Source organism: Rhincodon typus, chromosome 4, assembly GCF_021869965.1.
Source record: "Rhincodon typus isolate 14 chromosome 4, sRhiTyp1.1, whole genome shotgun sequence".
NCBI classification, from domain to species: Eukaryota; Metazoa; Chordata; class Chondrichthyes; order Orectolobiformes; family Rhincodontidae; genus Rhincodon; species Rhincodon typus.
In genome coordinates this window covers 37,052,454-37,067,214 of record NC_063335.1, presented here as the reverse complement: position 1 = coordinate 37,067,214, position 14,761 = coordinate 37,052,454, and the positions used below count along the sequence as shown (strand labels likewise).

At 39.5% G+C, this 14,761-nt stretch overlaps 1 protein-coding gene across 6 annotated transcripts in view; it reads left to right on the top strand.

The window, feature by feature from the left end:
- Nucleotides 1-158: 158 nt before the first annotated feature.
- The window catches only part of LOC109913985 (ATPase family AAA domain containing 2), a 53,833-nt gene continuing 39,230 nt past the window's right edge, over nucleotides 159-14,761 (top strand). For 4 of the 6 annotated variants that reach the window (XM_048596370.1, XM_048596373.1, XM_020513654.2 and 1 more), the window contains exons 1-9: nucleotides 160-426; nucleotides 6,432-6,571; nucleotides 6,821-6,864; nucleotides 8,077-8,224; nucleotides 8,312-8,417; nucleotides 9,746-9,836; nucleotides 12,690-12,803; nucleotides 13,799-13,913; nucleotides 14,343-14,450. In XM_048596370.1, coding sequence (XP_048452327.1) covers nucleotides 295-426; nucleotides 6,432-6,571; nucleotides 6,821-6,864; nucleotides 8,077-8,224; nucleotides 8,312-8,417; nucleotides 9,746-9,836; nucleotides 12,690-12,803; nucleotides 13,799-13,913; nucleotides 14,343-14,450 — 998 coding nt within the window. In that variant the 5' untranslated portion in view covers nucleotides 160-294. Of the gene's footprint in view, nucleotides 427-6,431; nucleotides 6,572-6,820; nucleotides 6,865-8,076; nucleotides 8,225-8,311; nucleotides 8,418-9,745; nucleotides 9,837-12,689; nucleotides 12,804-13,798; nucleotides 13,914-14,342; nucleotides 14,451-14,761 lie in introns of those variants that run through there. The other 2 variants (XM_048596372.1, XM_048596371.1) reach the window with 2 other exon arrangements.

The following is a 14,761-nucleotide window of genomic DNA, read 5'->3' as shown; positions in this document are numbered from 1 at the left end:
AAATTAATAATTTGAATCAAATGACTGAGTTGTCGTGGGCTTTATTTTTACCTTGACTTTTCATAACCAGTCGGAATTAGAAGGAAACTAATTTTGCTGGTGGAAGGATGCGATGGCCACTACGTGTGTGTGGAGCGCGCGGGAAAGTTTTGGCGCCAGAACTTCCAACCGCCGGAGCGCGCGAGTAACGGTCGGTGGGGGTTGCGCAGGCGCAAACCTAGTGAGCGCTGTCAGCTCCGTGGCATTTTCTGCTTCTCCAGAGCCCGGCTGAGGGCTAAGTGAAATACTGTCAGGATGGTGATGCTGAGGAGTGGCGCGTCGCTTAACCTGGATTCCAGCTCCGAATTCATCGTCCTGGACAAGAGCGAGAGGCCGCTGCCGCCCACATCCCGGGCCCCCTGCGGCAAACGGAGCCGGACTGAGGCGGTAAGTAATTGGGAAAGAAGCCCGACTGACACTGAACGAAAGCCCCCGGGCCTGTGAGGAGAGGTCAGGGCGCTTCGACCTCTTTTTGTTTTCGTCCTTTCCCTACCCCCGGGGTGAATGACTTTCCACCCGCGGTTGTCCAGAAAATGGTATCTGAGAGCGCGGGTAGTTGGCGGGATGTGTCACTCATGTCTACTTCGGGGTAAAGTGAGGGAGGGGTGGAGCAGTGGCGCAGTTTGCCGTAGTTATTTATTTTGAAATAATTTCCTCTGAGTCGCGTTTCTTTCCAAATAATAAGAGCCCGCTCGGGAGGTAAAAGCAAGGGAGAGATCGAGGATTTTCCACCTTTTGGGGACGATTTTTAAAAAAAGCATATCAATGCTTTTCATACTTTTTTTGGGTTAATAACAACGACGAGTTTGTCACATGGACATAAGGGGGTTGGACAAATGTCATCATTTGGAAGTCCTCTTTATTTCTTGTTTCAGAGTCTTCCTGCGTTGTCACTAACTCTTCCTCCACACTTCCTCCTCCGGTGTCTTTCGTCTCGACGTTTAATTTTGACATTTGCCATCTCCTGCACTGCTGCTCCTGATGATTGTTCTTGTTGGTAATGGAGGCAGGGATGTCCCAGCATTCTCAGCTCCTGAGAAAGTCCTCTACCCGACTACAGAGATCCAGGCATTTTACCCTAGCTCTCAACTGAGAAACACTTTATCGTCGACGCTTGGTCTCGGTGTTTTGCAACCAGCGAAGCACTTATTTCAAATATTATCACTTGTAAAGTAGGATCACTAACTGATCTACTTCTTGTCACATTGAGACTTCTCTCTTCACAAAAACACGGTGGAGGCTCGTTTATTAAACTCTGTCAAGGTTGAGTTTGACAAATTCTTGACTAGGCACTGAAAGGTTCCAAAGGGTAGTGGATTGGAAAGTAGAGTTCAGACCTCGATAGGACAAGCTGTGATCTTATAGGACTGTGGCGCAAGCTTGAGGGGCCGCATGGCCTACTCCTCATTCCTATCTACGCCGTAACAAAAGAAACAAACAGCAGGTCACCATATGGACCTGCTCTGTCATTTTAAAGTGAATTTGGTTGGCCTTCAGCTTCAATTTTAAAGAAGCATTAGAGATCTACAGCACAGAAAGACGCCCTTCGGCCCATCTCATCTGCACTGGTCAAAAACAACCACCTAACTATTATAATTTTAGTTTCCTGCATTTGCGTACGGCCTTGTATGTCTTGCGCACTTAAATGCTACTAGAATGTTTCTGTCTCTAACCTCTAAAAGGTAACGAGTTCCGAATTCCCACTACCCTCTGGGTGAAAAAGTTTTTCCTCACATTTCCTGCAAACATTTTGCCGCTTGCCTTTAAATCTATGCCCCTGTTCATTCCTTCATCAAAGAGAAAAGTTACTTCGTGTCTATGTCCCTCGTAACTTTATACATCTCGATCATGTGTCGTGCCCTGGAATATTTGTGATCCTTGAGATAGAGAATTTGAAAGGTTCACAATCCTCAGTTTAGCATACGTTGTTTACCTTGGCAGATTGCTTCAAAATGATGAAATGTGCACTGAAGAAAGGTCATGCTGCTTGCAGTTATAATTCCTATGCTCTGCCACTCTTCCTCTACAGTGTAAACAACTACATTCTGAAGAGGATGCCTCTTCAGTCCAACGATGACCACTCTTGTTTCATCTTACACAGTTGTCTTCATGGTATTGTCTGTAAATGCAAGACTTCTCTGTGGCTCTTGTAGTTTTTATCTGCTACCTTCAATTTACTAACAAAAATAGTTTTAAATTAATTCATTTGCAAATCAACAAATACAGTCAGTCCTTTAAGGCACAGAGTTAGCTGCTTTCTGCTACAATTGGAAATTCTGATTCTTGGCCTCTGCAAGCAGTTCATGAGCCAGTCAACAGTGAAAATATTGTTCTGAATTTGGGGCTGCTGTTGATGACCTTCTCGTTCATTGACAGCAATTGTTCCTGCAGGAGTCTGAGCAACGGTTATCGATACAGACCCTGATTACCCTAAACCTGCTTGGATGATATCAGGTCTAAAGATGCAAAACTGAAATTCTCTTTGTGGCTTGGACGCTAATATGTGATTTTTTTTCAAAAATCATGCATTACTACAGAGCTTTTCTTTAGGTTGTTCTGACTTACAACCAGAAAAGAACTTTTTGAGTATATTCGCTGTTTTCATGTGGAAAAGATACACAACCAATTTATACACAGCGATATCACATTTAGTTTATGAGAGAATATGTTGGTAATCTGTTTGTTGTACTGGTTGATGATAAATATTAGCCAGGACATGGAATACTCTCTCCAGCTGTTCTTTGAAATAATCAAATTGAATGTTTTTATACCAACATGAGGGGACAGATGGAGTCTTTGTTAACCACTCGTGAACGATGGCACTTATGCCTATGCAGCACTTTTTGGAGCGGCATGGTGGCACAGTGGTTAGCACTGCTGCCTCACGGCGTCAGGGACCCGGGTTCGATTCCAGCCTCGGGTGACTGTCTGTGTGGAGTTTGCACATTCTCGCCTTGTCTGCATGGGTTTCCTCCGGGTACTCAGGTTTCCTCCCACAGTCCAAAGATGTGCAGGTTAGGTGGATTGGCCATGCTAAATTGCCCATAGTGTTCAGTGATGTCTAGTTTAGGTGGGTTATAGGGGGATGTGTCTGAGTGGGATGCTCTGAGATTCGGTGTGGACTTGTTGGGCCGAAGGGCCTGTTTCCACACTGTAGGGAGTCTATGATTCCCCTCCAAAACCCCCATCCCCACCTCAGCTTCACCATACACGCTAGTGCTCGTCAACCTAGATTTTTGTATATTTCAAAATCCTGAGTCAATACCAAATAATATAATTTAGCTACGTTTTTTAGTAAGGTGAATGTACCTGCTGCTCTGTACAATTATATTCCCGTAGCTCAGATAATGCACTGTTGCCTAGACATTGGATGCTGTGCTACTTTTCCTTGGGATTTTAACATGTATAAAACCAGCAACAAGGCATTAAATATGTCAAGTAGCAAATGCACGTGGAAAGTGCATCAATGCCATGTTGCTAAACTTAAAAAAAGACAGCATTTGCAACCATTACCTCTGATGTGTTGTTTTGCAAACAAATGGCTACACTCCTGTTTGAGGCCGTCTTTGCAAATTTGATATGCCTCAAACACATCTCAGTGCCAGCCAGTTGCATTCAAGTAAGCATGATCTACAAGGTTGTGCAGGTCAGTGGTGAGGCCTCTTCTGAAGTACTGTGTACAGTTCTGGTTACTCTGCTATAGGAAGGATATTATTAAGCTAGAGACGGTACAGAAGAGACTTACCAGGATGTTGCGGGATACGAAAGGTTTGAGTTATAAAGAAAGGCTGAGATGTTTTTCATTGGAGCATAGGAGGTGGAGAGGTGACCACATAGAGGTTTATAAAATCACGAGGGCTATAGATAGGGTTAATTATAAATGTCTTTTCCCTAGGATGGGGTTTTCAAGACTAGAGAGTATATTTTTAAGGTGAGAGGGGAGAGAGATTTAAAAAAAACATCAGGGACATTTTTTTTTAACACAGAGGGTTGTTAGTGTGTGGAATGAACTTCCTGAGGAAGTGGTGGATGCAGGCACAGTTACAATGTTTAAAAGACACTTATCTAAGTACATCAATAGAAGAGGTTTGGAGGGATATGGGCCAGGAGCAGGCAGGTGTGACTAGTTTAGTTTATGATCATGGTCGGCATGGACTGGTTGGATCAAAGTGTCTGTTTCCGTGCTGTATGATTCTATAAGTGGACACTGCAGTTATGCCATCCCTGATCTTCCTCTGGACATGTTTGGTGTAGATGCTTCTCAAAACATACAGAATCAAGTTTCAGTGCTTGCCACCATAGAAGCTAGGTAGCTGCAGGAGTTTACTCAAGTGAGGTGCTGTACAATGCAGAAGTTTAAGACTTTTTTTTTGAGTATTCTGTAATATTTGTACCAAACACCTTAAATCTTTTGTCCTGAGACATTGCCCATAGAAATTTTGTGTTCATCAATGCAAGAAGTATTGCCTGACAATGAACTAAATTTTCCCCAGGATGACCTCCATGCTATTGAATCTTGCACGATGAATCATCTTGTTTCTGGTTTTCCTCTGCCATCATATTCTCATGACAGGCTTAGGTGACTTTGGAAATATTCCAGAACTTTGCGGTATCTCTAGGGGAGTCAAGATGCTGCATCATTTAGCAAAGTGGTAAGGACAATGACCTGATAGCGTTAAAGTAAAAACTAAAATCAAACTATGAAGCTTCCAGACATAATTTTGGAGTTGGCCTTAAGCCAAACGTCCTTTCTGAATGTGCACAAAAGCTTCAATAGAGAGAACACTAGAAACTGAAAAATTTTCCACAGCCTTGGGATTGGTGCTATCAATGATTATGTCTGGTGTTTCACAGTGTTTGCCTGGCTGTAAATGAAATATAGCCACAGTCTTGGAAAAACTGATTTGGAGACCAAGGTTTTTGTTAGCTCTTAAGAATTAATTTGCCATAGTGTGAGTGTCTATCTTACTGTGAGCACAAGGTCACAGACATCAACATACAGGAGCTCTTTGAATATTGTCTTTTGTGGCTGTGGTGGAGGCACACTCTGGAATGTTTCCCTGAATTGAACCCAATATTGATACTTGAAGTTTTGTCTCTTCCTTTTGGTTACTTCCTTAAATATGACTGCAAGAAGAAATTGAATATTTGTGAAGTCATAATGCATCCTTATTTTAAATTGTTGGTTACTGTAAAACCATTAAATTTGTTTGTGCATGTGATGAGATGACCAATCATGCAGCGGGTTCAAGATTTTGACACAGTTCCTAATATCTGGGTCCAAGTCTCTACATAACAAGATAAATATTGAGCATGCTATATTACCCTGGTTTAGTGGTTTCCTTTATTTGATTAATTCCCATGCATTAGTTCTCTCAGCGCAGGGATATGCCTACAATATCTGATCAGTCACAGCTGTTCGTGGAATTATTTTTGTCTTTTCCACTGGCACTTCACAGACAGGCAGAACCAAATTTTTACCACCCAAATATTGAGAGGTGCTAATTGCACTAATTACTTGCATTTATATGGTGCCTTTTTAAGGTGTTTTAAAAAGTTGCATGGTTCTTTACAGGCATGTCATCGGGAATTTGAGGAGCTAAAAGAGACATTAGATTAGATTATTTCAATCAGTGGAAGTGATGGGCTTTAAGGAGCCTCTTGAAGGAAGAGATATTGGGGCAGAAGGAATTCTGGAGCTTTGTGCCTAGTCATTTGAAGGCATGGCTGGCAGTCATGGAAATGTACCAGAGGGTTGTGAAGGCCAGAGGAGATTAAAGGTAAGATGACGTGATGCAGTGGAGGAGCATGAAAACAAGTCAGAAATATTCAATTGAGCTATTGCTTGACTTGGAGCTAAGGTAGGTAGGTAAGCAAGCAAGCAGAGATGATGGGTCAGCAGGACCTCAACAGTGCAGCCTACTTTACCGGCCGCAGAGGTTTGGATGAGTTAAACTAGAAGAAAGTGACAGGTTCAAGAATCCAAGTAAGTAATGCTTTGGTTTACAAATCAGTGCATTCTTGCAAAATTAAAAAGGAAAGATTATTTTCCCTAGAGCTGAATGTCAGAAAAGAATGATTTTCCCCATATGCTTTCTGCAGACATAGTTTTGAAACATGACAATGCTGATGTAGTTGTAAAAATTACAGGATCTCAGTACAATGGGAGATTTCCCAGACTCATGGTTTTACATGTGTTGGAAACTTAAAGAACTGAGAACAAAATGTAAAAACTCTTATCCCCACCTTCTGAATTCACTGTTCGTGAATTATTTCTGTTAGTTTCTAGCCATTTTAGATTTGTAGGATAAATATTAGCCTGCCTTACAGATGTTTGTAGAAATTTTACAGCCTGTATCATCCAGTGTTCAATGTAATTCTTTCCACTCTAGAGTTACTTGTCCTATGGTGTGAAGAAAAACTGCAATGATAATCTGTCTCCTGTTTTGAAAAGGAAAAGTCGATTGCAAACTGACACGTCCTTAGATTCGAGCTGTAATGACAATAGCATGGAAGTAAGACATTTTACCAGGTAAAATGTTGACCATGTACTGTGTGTTTGTGCTTTCACAGTATTGCAATTTCCTACTGCAGTGCGTGCATTGTGTTGTCTTAAAATTCAATTGTTTTTGTGTAGTAACTTCTGGTCTGTATTTGTTGCCACCAGAGAGCGCCATTTGTCTCTTTACTATTGACATACAATGCAGTTATCCAAGTTCAGAAAACTTCAAGAATGTATAATTTTTCAACTCCGTATTAAGCACTCTTCTTTTCTATGCAGGCAATCTGTTAGACTGCAAGTCAACAAAAATAATGGCAAAGAAGGTAAATCAAACTTTTTTTCATTTATTTTTGTTCATTAATGTTGTGTACCTCAGGTGGAGGTATTTTAACTCTGCTGGGATCATTGCTGAAATACGACATGTAATAGGAAGATGAAATCTTTTGTGTCAAATAAATGCTGTGCAAAAATAATGCTAAAAATTTTGTAATTGGGTTTGGGCTTGCTGCCTACTGGTTTTTGTCAATGTTGAATAATTGGGGTCAATTCTGGATCATATTGAACAACAGTAGCTTGCGTTTATTAAATGCCTCTAACATAGGAAATATTCTGAAGCTGCTTCACAGCAGTGTAATCAGACCACATTGGACAGTAAGCCAATGAAGCAGATAGTTAGGATGACTAATATCTTGTTCAAAGCACTGAATGCTCTTAATGGAGGTGAGAGGCAAAAAGAGGTATTTTCAGCACTTGCAGCCTAGGTAACTGAAGGTCCTTCTGCCATTGCTGGCATGAAAAGAGTTGGGTGAGTGCAGGAGGACCACATTTGGCAGGGTGTTGGAAGATGTTTCAAGTGGGCCAAGCCATGATGATGGAGGGATATGAACACTCAGAATTTTAAATTTCCTCTTTTGGTAGACTAGCAAACCATGTAGGCAAATGAGTGAAATGAACTTGTTCTGGGTTAGGATTTGTGCAATAGAATTTTGTATGACTTCAGCTTATTTAAGGTCGTGAACAGGAGGCCAGTCAGAAATAATTGGAATAGCAAGATTGGAGATGACAAAGTATGGTTGAGGATTTCACTGGTAGGAATTGAGACCAGTATCGCTGCACCTCTTTGAGAGAGGATGCAAGGTTGGAAGTTCAACTGGGAGTCAATTTGCTCTTTGTTAGTTATTATTCTGTACTATACAGATAGAAGCTTGATACAGGTCTTTTAAATTGTGAAAGGATATGATAGGGTACCATAGAAAAGATTTTCTACTTATAGGGTGAGACCAGATCTAGGGGCCATGAACTGGGAATTCAGGAGAACCCTCTTTACCTATTTAATGGTTAGAATAGTGTGTTTGGGTAGAACATGAGCTTGATAGACAAAATGACCATTTGCTATGCTACTAATACTTTAGTATGTTGCAATGCCATCATGAGTCGCCCAGAGAAGCAAAATATGACATTAAATTGTATGGTCATGTTTGTCCTTTGTATTGTAATGGTCATGTCCTTTCTAGTGAATGCATTTGCACTTTCAGGATCACTTTGTGGTAACAGAGTTGAAATGGAAGTGGATGAAAGAGTACGTGAAGGTACTGACATAGAAGTGCGCCGTAGCTGTCGACTTCGAAGAAATCGCTACAGTACACTAAACCAATCTGTACTCTTTGATAAATTGATAACAAAGTAAGTATCGGGGGTGGGAATCATAATTCAACAATTAACGCCTATAATGCATTTCTGGAGTCTAACCTGGAAATATTCGTTGGACAGCACTGCTGAAGCTGTTTTACAGAAAATGGATGACATGAAGAAACTGCGTCGTCAAAGAATGAGAGAATTAGAGAATTTGAGAGAGCTTAACGATACTGAAGATGAAGTAAGTCTGTACTTGAAGTACTTCAAATGTAACTTGTAACTGCCTGAATGTAACCAAATTGAAATTTTGCATGATTAACATGTTGATAAGTTGGACATGATGGTTATTTAGGGGAGAAAGGGGGCCAATTAAAGATACAAACCAACACTTGGAACAAACAGGCATGGAATAGGGGCACAATTAGGCTTCTCCAGCCTGCTCCACTGATCAATCAGATCATGCTGGTCTGTTTTTTGAACTTTACATTCCCATCTACCTTCACTACCCCTGCACCCCCCAAAAAAACCCCTTGATTCTCCTGCCTAACAAGAATTTATCTATGTATGTCTTAAAAATAGTCAATGACCCTGCCTTCTGAGGCACAGCCCTCTAAGAGGAAAAACATTCTACTCATCACTATCCTAAAGTGACAACCCATAGTTTTAGAATTGTTTTCCCTTAGTTCTAGAGTGACCTTTCTTTGCCCATCTTGTCAAGATTATTCAACATCTTCGACACTTCATTCAAGTCATCCCTCACTCTTCTAAACTCAAATGGAAACAAACTCAACCTATCAAACCTATCTTCTTAAGACAACTGTGATGTTCCAGATATCAATCTAGTAAACCTCTGAGCTGTCTCTAATGCATTTAAATAACTATGTAAGGAGTCCAAAACTGCGCACAATATTCAAGATGTGGTCTCACTAATGTCCTGTACCAGTGCAGTGTAGTATCTTTATTTTTGTGCTGATCTCCCCATATAATTAGAGAGAGCATCCCATTAGCCTTCTTAATTTACATGCAGTACCTGCATAGTAACTTTTTGTAAATTGTGTACCAGGATGTCTAAATCCCTCTGCACAATGGTATTCTGCAGCCATTCTTCTTTTAGGTAATACTCTACTTTTTTCTTCTTCCTATGAAAGCGAACAACTTCACATTCCTCAGATGAAAAATCCATCTGCCTACTTACTCAACTTGTCCATATCCCTACCTTCGTTACAACTTCCTTATAATATACTTTTCTATCTACCTTGGTATTGAACCATGCACATGCTGTTTTAAATGCCCATGTATACTGACACGCCATATAGAGTTGATCTGGGCCATATTTTGTAGCTTTGGCTGTGGTAAGGGTTTTTTTTTATTGCCATGGGGAAATTGGAAGTTCAATTGTACTGTACAGAATTAATGTTGTTTAATCTTGACAGTGCTCCACACAGATTTTTATTTTCTAAACTCAGTTATTACAACAAAAATAAACCATTGAGCTGAAGCCAAAGACTATCTTATCAAGGAGTAAAATATTTAAGATTTGGTTCTGACACTATCTTTCTTGCTTTAAAGGAAAATCTGGATATGTATTCATGTGTGAAAAAGAGGACAGTTCAGACAATAGATGAAGAAACCACAGAAGATCATGAGGACGGGAGTGGTGGTAAGTATCTCAAACATTTTGTTATACAAAGCAAATAAGAACAAAATGCTGGAGAAACTGAACAGATCTTGCAGTACCTCTGGAGAGAAAAATAGAATCAATGGTTTCTCTCTCCACAGATGCTGCCAGACCTATTGAGTTTCTCCAGCACTTTGTTTATATTTCAGATTTCAAATATCTGCAGTATATTGTTTATATTTTTAGTTACATAAATATAATTTTAACCATGATCTCTCTTCTCTGAAAGAGTCTAAGTTTCAATGCATGGCATTGTATGAGAGAAGTGAACAATTCAACATTTTTTTTCATAAAGCACCTTTGGTCACATAGTGTTGGGATACATAAGGATTCTGTTTTCTCCCTGCCATGTGCACTTTTCAACACTCCTGCACTAGTGATTTAGTTGCAGGACTTCACCAGCTACATGAAGTGATCTACAGCATGTGACTTGAATTATTCTAGTCGGATAAGTGGAAGTTTTCAGTGCCAGTGGGTATATGTTGTGGTCTGCTATTGGGAGGAGAGGTAAAATTTTATGATTCTTACCATGAGGTTCTTGCACTGGGATTGCTGATGAGAGGGAGAATTTAACGTACAAGTCCCAATTACTGTGATGGTAACTATTGCTCTGAAGGACACAGTAGTGCCTGACCACAATTCTGTACTGTGATCAGCTAATTTGGCATGTAAAAGAATCTAACTTTAATGGGAAGCTTTGTGTTCATTATGGTTTAGTTATATACTGAACTGAGTCTTTGCAAATCAGAGTATAATAGTGAGCAGTTAACCAACACGTAGAGGAAACAGGAGCGGGGAGGTTATGGGGCTCCTTGAATCTGCTGTACCATTGAAATACGCTGATCTTCTACCTCAACACCATTTCCCTGTGTTGTCCTAATGTCTTGATAGCTTTTATATCTGGAAATTTGTCCAACTTTGTCTCAAGTAGACTTGATGACTGAACTTCAGCCCTGTGAGGTAGCAAATTCCAAGGGTTCACTGCATTCAAGTGAAGATGTTCCTCTTCATTTCAGTCTAAAATTATCTACTTATTCTGAGACTTTCCCTTCTAGTCTAGACTCTGCCCTGCTGCCCGCAACCAGTGCAAACATAATTCTTGGATCTACTCTGTTGAGCCCAGTAAGACTTTATATACATGAGATCACATCTCATTCTCATTAACATGAGAAAACATAGGTCCAGTTTTTGCAATTTCTCCTTAAAGATAATCTGGTCAACTCTAATCAGTCTGGTGAACATTTGTTGCACTCCCTGTATGACAAGTTTACCCTGTCCAAAGCTGTCCATGATGCTCCAGGTGTAGTCTCACCGAATGTCTAATTGCAGTAAGAATTTGTTATTTGCACTAAAGGGCAACATACCATTTGCCTTTCTAATTGCTTGCCACACTTGGCACGCTTTCTTTCAGTGACCTATGATCAAAGACGCACGGGTCCCTTTGGACTTCAGTCCTTTTGGACACCAATCTCTCACTTTTCAAGAAATGCCTTGGTTTTTTTGTTTTCCTCCCAAAGTGGATAACCTCACATTTTTTCCCATTATAGTTCATCTGACGTGTTCTTACTCACTCTCACACCCTGTTCAAATCCCTCCTAAATTGTCTTTTCATCCTCCTCACAACTCATTTTTCCTTTTGGTTTTGAATTGTTGGTGACCTTGAAATATTACATTTTGTTCCCACATACAAATCATTGATGTAGACTGTGTGAATAGCTGGGGCCCAAGCACTGATTCTTGTGGTATCCCACTGTTCATAGCACGCCAAATTGAAAAATGACCCCTTTATTGATACCTTTTTGACAGTTAACCATTTCTAAATGCTGTGCCAATATACTGTCCCAAATTCCATGTGCTTCAGTATTACGTCCTAATCTCCCTTGGGGAAACCCTATGAAAGCCTTCTGAAGATTCCAGTGCAACATGTTGACTGGTTCTCCTTTTGTTCATGTTGTAAATAAGGTCCTCAAAAAAACTTGGGTCACAGTTCTGTCAAATATGATTTCCTTTTCATAAATCCATATTGACACTACCCCATCATACCATTGTTTTCCAGTATCTAGTTATCACGTATTTTATAATTCATTAGCGTTTCCTTTAGTACTGATGTTGGGCTAATGGGTCTGTTGTTCCCCTTTTCTTTCTTTAAGTAGCAAGTTTACATTTGCTAGCTTCCCATCTGGAGGAACCATTACAGAATCCATAGAATTGTGGAAGATGATCATCTAACCCAACCACTATCTCTGCAGCCACCTCTTTCAACACAAATGTGGATCATCCTCTCCAGGGGATTTGGCAAATTTCAGTCCTGTTAATTTCTTTAGTACCATTTTTAAATGAATAATTGATGGACTGTCGGCATGTTAGCAATGTAGGTTTCCCCTACCTGACAGGTTTAAATGCAAAAAAAAATCAAATCAATTTTAGTAGCAATATTTGAAGTATGCTGCAGTGACCAAGTGTAATCAAATTTAACACAAAATAAGAGAATGAAAGTTATTTTAACAAAGCATCCTTCATTAATCACTTTCTCCATCTTTTCTAACTTTAGTTTCACCTGTACTATAATACATACAATATTTTGAGCAATTAACTTTGACATTGGTGGGAGGGGTACAATCTATCCTTAAATGTCTGAATTTCTTTTATGCCTTTTCTTTCAGTCAATCCTCATTAGGAACAAGATATTGTAATTTTTTCCCTTTTTTTTGACTTTTAAAGCTTTAAAATCAACCCGTGATGAATTGAGATATTGAGGAATTCATGTGTGATCTTTCCTTCCTCACGATAGATGCTGAACTAACAAATAATTAATTCCTAAACCTGTTAAAATAGAATTGTCTGAAGAAGAAGAGACTGAAGATAGAGAAGATGAAGATGGTGAGGAAGACACACCAAAGCGCTACTACCTACGTCAGAGGAAAGCTGTTGTGCAATGCCAAGCACCAGGTGAAAATATGACTACTTTGAGTTTGATGTGTTTCAGCCTCCTGTCTTTTTTTGTCTTGCTCCCACAGACACCATTTCAATATTTTTCTTTTCACAGTACTCTTTTTGGCTTCTTATGCTACCTTAATGCAATCCACGGATGGCTGGTGGAATTTACATGTCGACAATAATGACATTACTTATCCTCCAAATGAAATAAATAGGTGCCCATAGGCTTTTTACAATCATCTTACTTTGCAGATGAAGGGGCTGGAATGGCTTTATTGTGCTGGCATTTTCAGGATGTCTGCAGTCCTTCAGGGCAAGGAGAGATGAAGATCAAGGGATGAAAATGTTTTGATTTTGTTTTGCGGCAGATTTCCAGAGATGGCAATAATACTCTGGCATCTTTGCCTCAGATATCCATTTTAATCACTGTTTAACAGAACTGATCTAGAAAATGGTAGAAAAGTTTTCTGGTTTGTACCTTTGTTATTAAGGCCTGTTTTTACAGTCGTAGATTTGAACTTCATAAAATTGATTTTATTTTAGATTGTTTAAACAGCTCAGATGCATATACAAAAAAATCCACCTGTTTACACATACACATTACACGACTCTTACTGTATCTTCCTCTGAGTTGCGCAAGACTAACAGTGAACCTGTTGAGAATAAAAATGTCTTGAGTTTAGTAAGGATTTTCATTATGACTCCAATGTATTTTTTACAGTCATAGGCTGAAACCACCTTTTTGTATTTTTTTTCTGTGACAGCAATGCAGCTAGATCTTGCCTTTGAAAGGGTTGATTTATTTATTCTGCATTACATTTTTCTGTTAAACAAAGGCAGTGTGATCCTGCAAGTAATTATGTTTGATTTTAAGGGTAGAAATTGCCAACAGGTAGGTAGCTGTCAATCTGTCTTCCTATGAAGTGTTTGGGAAAATCTTCAATCTTTAGTGTGCACATACTAGACAAATATAATTAAATTGTTTCACTTGTGTTTTTTTGTACTAGAACCTGAAAGCAAGCGCACAATGTTTTATCGTGGCCCAGCTTCTCCTGTAAGGCGAAGATTTCGATTTGGTACTTCTGGCTCGCGGAGCCCTTACTGCAAGAGAAAAAAGACCAGGTTTGTAATGGAATTATAATCTGCAATATAAATTCTTTTAGACTTTGGGCAACAGCCTTTCTTAGTAATAGGATTCAATGCACCTTTTAATTCAGATAATTACTTCGTTTGTCATCTGCTTGATCCTGAATGAATAACCTTGCCAACAAAATAGATCATATGGTATGTTAAGGCTATATGACTTTGCATTAGTGTTTTCTAAATCATGTAGCTCTGTCACTTAAAAAAAAAACTGAATATTGGCATCAATGTGATTCTTAAACTTAAAAATTCTGAAGACCTGTGCTAAAATCTCTGAGGTGCTACCCTTGACATGGTCCTGCACTGGCTGACTTGGACAAGAGAAGATCAACATATAGAGGTTTTTTTTAAGAAGGTAACAGCTATGCATGAAATTTTTAAATCTGCTTACATGTTTTCTTTTTGAAGACGAAGACATGCAATACACAGCAGTGATTCCACCTCTTCCTCATCCTCTGACGAGGAAGAGCGTTTTGAGAGAAGACGAAACAAAGCAAGGAACCAAACAGTTCTGAGGTATGTTGTGCATTTTAGGAATAAAGACATGTAAAATGGACAATTGTTTTGCTCCAAAGTCAGTACTTTTTCTTTTGCTTTGAGTCTTAGAGCAGTAAATGGATATTTGTCGAGTCCATACTTTCCAAAAATACTAGCTTTATAGTTAATTGGGTGTGGAGCCAGAAGACACATGTTTTGGAATAAGTTTGGGGTAAAAACTCTATTTTGCTAATGACTCTTTCACTTTTCACCTGTCTACAAATTATCAGCTTATAATGGGTTGAAGCGCAATCTATAATGAGGGTCAGTGTCATTGTGATTATGATACT